The 6,000-nt window shown below is 41.1% G+C and overlaps 1 protein-coding gene across 4 annotated transcripts in view; it reads left to right on the top strand.

Moving 5' to 3' along the window:
- Positions 1 to 437: 437 nt before the first annotated feature.
- Positions 438 to 6,000, top strand: part of ebf2 (EBF transcription factor 2) — a 33,667-nt gene continuing 28,104 nt past the window's right edge. For 2 of the 4 annotated variants that reach the window (XM_088305738.1, XM_088305736.1), the window contains exons 1-3: positions 438 to 958; positions 2,299 to 2,455; positions 3,806 to 3,863. In XM_088305738.1, coding sequence (XP_088161864.1) covers positions 825 to 958; positions 2,299 to 2,455; positions 3,806 to 3,863 — 349 coding nt within the window. In that variant the 5' untranslated portion in view covers positions 438 to 824. Of the gene's footprint in view, positions 959 to 2,298; positions 2,456 to 3,799; positions 3,864 to 6,000 lie in introns of all 4 variants that reach the window. The other 2 variants (XM_088305737.1, XM_088305735.1) reach the window with 1 other exon arrangement.

The raw sequence follows: 6,000 nt of genomic DNA, 5'->3' as shown, positions 1-6,000 counted from the left end.
AAAAAGGGAGGAAATGTGACATAGAGACGTTGTTATTTTGTTGACTTTTGAGATCTGACCCAAGATGCACAAAAAAATGTAGAAAGTTTGGACTTGTCTTCATTAAGTTCTGATCTGTTTCTCTCGAGTTATTTCAGGGTGCGTTTTGAAATCAAATTATATTACCTATAGACGCTCAAAACGTGTTTGCTCCACGTGATTGCAACTGACGCTTGATGCCCAATATGTTGCATCTGGAGGTGTTATGAGCGTGCAAAGTTCGTGTAATCCTCACGGAGTGGATGCTGAATGTGGCTGTGGTCCAAATAACGGGATGCACTTTACGCCAATGAGAGCTTCCATTGCAACATATTGCACGGAGGCCCCTCCTTCTCCACGCTCCATCCTCATTCATGTTTCACGACAGTGGTTCACTGTAAGCCTCCTGGCCCCTCGGACCAACTGTTTGGATGCGGAGTACTCGTTTGCACTGACAACCAAACAGACTTGCACACAATATTGTGCCGCAGGAGTTAGTTACACCGAACAGATGATTGCGGGCGCTCTACATGGACCATGATTGAAAACTGTGACGGGATTTATTTATTCGCATCTTTGCACCTTTAAACGCAAATGCGAGTGGATTCATAGCGATTCACTATCCAAAGCATCACACTTCATCAGCAACTTTAGCTCCACAAACTCTTTTTTCTTTTCTCATTTTCTTGCTGCGCCTTGGAGGAGCGCGGCGCCTATTTGAGTGTGTTTGCTGTAGTGCTTTGTCTGCTTGGCCGACTTTTTGTTGAGTTTCAAAAAGTGCACCCACCACCCAGGACAGGGCTTAAATGTTCGGGATCCAGGAGCATTTGATGAGAGAAGTGAGCGGATTAAAAGAGAGAAGTCTTGGAGAGGAGATGGATCCAGTCCGCTCTTGGGTGCGTAATGTCGGCGTGGTGGATGCCAACGTCGCTGCGCAAAGGTACTGTAGCGTACATCAGCTGCTTTTTTTGTTATAATCATCTGTGGATAGAGAAACTTCTAAAAAAAAAAAAAAAAAAAAAAAAGGGCCGAAATTATACCTTTCAAGTGAAAAGTGCTGCAAACTCGTCATGAAATATAACTCAATTTTTTTTCTCAAAGTCACGGGCCAAAGGCCTGAATAAAAATATTTTTTAAAAGCAAAAACAGAAACAATGGTGTCAGGATAATGTCAAGCGATTTTATGGGCAATTGCGCACGTCTTTTTATGGAACAAATCTAATACAGAAAACTAAAGTTTACCCACTCCACAAATAGGAAAATGAAACACAAATGCAGAATGTTTTTGGAACTTTTTCAACGGACGCTTCTTTTTGTCGAATTGGAAAAAAATCTTAACATAAAGCAACAACAACACGACAAAAAAATCTTGCTTGTCTGATGCATCTTATTTGAATTTGCCTCACCACGAATTCTGCACATTTCCATGTTTGAAAAGTTTAGAGAATAAATTATAGAATGTAAATTTCTCTCAAAATAAAAACGCCCTGAAGAAAATACACTAAAAGTGAGTGGATGTAATGCATACGTTAGATACTGATAGTTTAATTGGTTAAAAAATTTAATACATAACCATTATTTTCCTGTGTATATTTTTTGTTTTATATATTGGAAAAAAATATAATACTGAATTTTGCAGGGAAGAAAATGTTTGAGTGAATTTGAGTGGAATTTAAATAACCAGAAATACATAAAGTGAGCAGGTTTGTTCCCCTTTATTTTTCAGCATGTTATGAATTCGCCCTGTCTGTATTAATCAACTGTTAAAGGGTTAAATTCTGCAAGTTGAACATTTATGATTTAAGTTTTCTCCCTCCTCCCGTATTATTGTTATTTAACATGTTTTGTTATTTAATATGCTTCGGCCGGAGTTGGGGATATCAAATTTGGGAAAGCTGCAATGTTGTACTAATATACTTTAATGTACTAATAAGTTAGATTTGGAGAAATGTGCCTTTAATAAGGTGGTACTGAATCTTGAGTTGAGAATTACTTTATGATGAGCTATGATATGCAATATTGTAATAAAAAAATGAATAACAATTTGTTATGCATAAAGAGGGAACCTTTTTATGAAAATAGTAGCTTTCATAAAACTGGTTTTTTTTTTTTTGGGAGGGGGGGGGTTTGAAGAATTACAATATAAGGAACCTTAGCTTTAATTTCATTGTAAAGCAAATCTTTGGTTTCATTTAAACACCGCAGTGTGAGTGACATGATGACCGCCAGCAAAAGTTGTCATGTCAGTCTAATGGAGTGCACCTGCATGTCTGTCCCCAGTGGAGTGGCCCTGTCCAGAGCTCACTTTGAGAAGCAGCCTCCTTCCAATCTGCGCAAGTCCAACTTCTTCCACTTTGTGCTGGCGCTCTACGACAGACACGGGCAGCCTGTGGAAGTGGAGAGGACGGCCTTTGTGGACTTTGTGGAACACGACAAGGTGTGTGGGGCTTCACTCTTCAAGTATATTTGCCCACCACTCTCCACGGGAGACATGCGCGCCGCTCAAGTGGCAACAAGAATACACGATAGCAGATTTCCTCAACAGTAACCAGTTACTCCTCTTGATCTTTAGTGTCTGCATGGAACAGCTGACGGCTTCATGCTTACACAAGCTCTGTATACACTCAGTGAGCTGCTGATGTGGGATTGAAAAAGAATATCTAATGACTAATTAGCAGCTTGCCTCATTAGAAGGAAGGGGCCATGACTATTTTTTTTAATGCAAATGATTCCCAGTCCTGTTAAGTTATCCAGCGAGAGCTAATCATCAAAGTCTCTTCTCAAAACAGCACCGTGGGCCACGGGGCGAATTCCTCAGGTTGGCCAAGTGGGACACGCACGTGGACGGGTGCAGTTTAGAAAACTTGAAATGGACTCTGGCCTCATGTCCAGTGTTGACAGACACTTGTGCCGCGTGTGAGCCCATCATGGCTCCCAAGATCTTGTCAAGTCAGGTTTGCTGAAAATGTCAGGGATGGAGTGTGTATGTGTGTGTTAATGCCAGGGTTGAAAGCTGTCAGTGTGTGCCAGTGGGTTCATTTTCTGCATGGTTACCCTGGCATCTGTTTTGGCTTTGTAATTATGCAGAGGTAGAGCAATGGCATGACAAAATAAACAGCCCTCTGTTTATGTTGATAAAACCTACAAAAGGCAGTCATCAATCTACTTCCTGATAGTACAAATTCAAGCTTCCCCACTTCCCACAACTTATCTTCATGCATCTTAATTTGCCCTCTTCCTCTTCCCTTTTTCCCAGTTGCTCTGCTCCCCCAGCCTTCTTGTTCTTCTCCCCTTGCTCTCATCTTTGAGATGCCTCCTGGGTTATTGGACCAGAGAGCATTCCTTTGAGACCACTTAGAAAGACCAGTAGAGGTAGAAGACGAGAAAGAAAGGGGGAGCAAGAGAGGAGGTGGGGGCTGGAGGCAAGTAGAAGCTGTAGCGCAAAAGAAGTTTTCCCGTCAAGGTCGACCGCAGCTCATTCTTACATGCACTACGGTCAAACACTTGTCGCACTCCTAACTTCTCCGGCAGCCAATCTCAAGGCTTTTGGAGTTTGTATGAGACATGATAGCTCAGCCTCTCCTATGAGGAGATGTGACCCAAGGTTAAGCGTCCAGCTTATGGCAACAACACACACAACGTTGAGCCCTGTGATCTCGACGCTGCTGCTGGAGAAGGTCGAACTGCAGGATTTGGAGAGATTTTCTTTGTGTTAAACTGTGTCCCTAACGTGCTTAACTACATGCTCTGTGTTGTGTGGGTGTGTCCGTGTCTTTCCAAGGAGCAGACGGGAGAAAAGACCAACAACGGAACTCACTACAAGCTCCAGCTCCTCTACAGCAATGGTAAGAGGCAGTGAACACAGACCTTTAGATTGATCCGATGGGAATGTTCAAACGGTGAAGGTAGCGGGGAACTGTCCGAAATGGAAGCACAGTATAGGAGCCTTTTGCTGTCCGTCAGGGTTCAACCAAAATTAATCTACTGCGTTTACTGTACGTTGCCCAAGTCTAAAAGGCAAATTTCACAGATACTAAATCAGCCGAGTGACAGGATTGCAGGCCTATACTTTTAATCTATACAGAGTAGAGTATTTCTTTACTCCAAATATGCTAATTGTATGTGTAGGACCAAATAGGTCCACGTATAGTTGCAAAATGCATATGAGAGTTTCAAGGCTTACTAAACAGTATTACTATCCCAATGACAGAGAATAGGACAGTTTGACTTTGGCTTCATAGATTTGTCAACGACATAATCGCATTATGTTTCTTAAATGGACGCCCAAAAAAATTCTATACAGTGGTGGACCCCTGCTTTTCGCTGTGGGTAGGGCTGCCATTGGCTGAAATCTGCATAGAATTTACCATCAATATAACTGCACTGAAAAAAAAAAGTCTTGGAAAAAAAATTGGAATAAAAAAAATCCACAAAAACTGGGGGTTGGATTCCCATAAGAAAATGGAAAAAAAAAACAAACAAAAATAATAACGGTATATACGTTGGCACCACACTGCCCAAATGTTTTTCAAGTTATTAGCTGTTGCTTGGTCACTTTGCATTTAATAATAATAATATTCACTTTATTAGTCCCACAATGGGGAAATTCGAGATTCGAACCCAGGCCTCCTGGGGAGACTGGGTCCTGAACGCGGCACCTTAGACCACTCAGCCATCCTGGCAGCCAACATTTGTGTTACGATTGAATGAGTTTCAGATACCCTGCCACTTGTTTAAAGTGAAAAAAAAAGCTACAATTACGTTTTCCTTTTAGGTATTTACAGAATGCGACAAACAGTCAAACAAAAAATCCAAAAGACAAAATGAAAGCAAAACCTCACACCCAGCTCACACCCAAACCTTTTGGGATGTCACTCACTAAAAAAAAAAAAAAAATTTACTTAATTTTCAGTTGCACTTGATTGAAGTGAGGTAAACTAATGGTATCATTGCCACTTTTTCTTGAAAATACTCAAATGAGACAGTATGTTAGTTGAACACATTTTGATCATGTGCAACGGATGTTCATGTTGATGTATCACTTTGCTAATAATTCTTTCCCCTCCCATGAAATATTGAGATGTCACTAAAACGTTAAAATGAAATAAAACCCTTTTTTTTAAATTAATTTTGTTCCTAAAATGTCAAGGCTGCAAAAGTCAACACCTTTGAGGACAACCCACTGACAAGCCAGTGTATCTATTCTGCACTCATGTACCTCCCAGGGCTTGGAACAATTTGTCAACTCGTCGACTTTACTCCTCCGCAGCAACGTTCAAACCTTGAAGTCAAGCAATTGCTAATCACCTGTTTCTTGCACCCAATCGACAAAGGTTTTACAATTTGCTTGTCTGCAGTTACACTGGATTTTAACGCTTTGAAGAGCAGCGAAATGACCGACCACCAAGGCCACACAGACGACAATCGTCTGGTCTGCGCAGGCCCAAAGTTGTGAAAATAAAATGGCTGAGCATTTGAATAGCAGACAACTTCTCTCGCTTCGGCTGTTCTGAATGTCGCTAGCCTTAACAGGTTCATACCAGTGGTTAAGAGCGACAACAGTGGCCCGAAGAAAACCTAAAATGTAATGTCCAATAATGTGTAGGCAACAACTGTGTGATAACGACAACTTTATTCATATAACAACGCGCATGAACAACATCATGACACTTATGTCCCTTCACGATGCTGTCCCATAAAATATTCCAACATTATTTATAAGACATATTTTGCAAAACTTATCGCAGTATGGCATATGGCCGCAAAAACGAGACAACATAATTTACTTGCAAAATATGCTCGTATGTCCTCAAATACAATAAAAGCACAAATGAAATAGAAAAGGTCAAACAGAGAATTGGTTTGTTTTTTGTAGCCTGGTGATGACATGTTGCCATCCCAGACACTCCAGAGCGAACACTCCAACCACACCCCCGATTGTGTTTCCCACATCACATCAGCGGTACATGCAGAAATTTGGTT

This window comes from Idiotropiscis lumnitzeri, chromosome 1 (assembly GCF_059441095.1).
Source record: "Idiotropiscis lumnitzeri isolate Australia: NSW breed Sydney's pygmy pipehorse chromosome 1, RoL_Ilum_1.0, whole genome shotgun sequence".
Classification (NCBI taxonomy): Eukaryota; Metazoa; Chordata; class Actinopteri; order Syngnathiformes; family Syngnathidae; genus Idiotropiscis; species Idiotropiscis lumnitzeri.
Note: the sequence above shows the minus strand (reverse complement) of the source record. Positions and strands in the feature narration are given on the sequence as shown.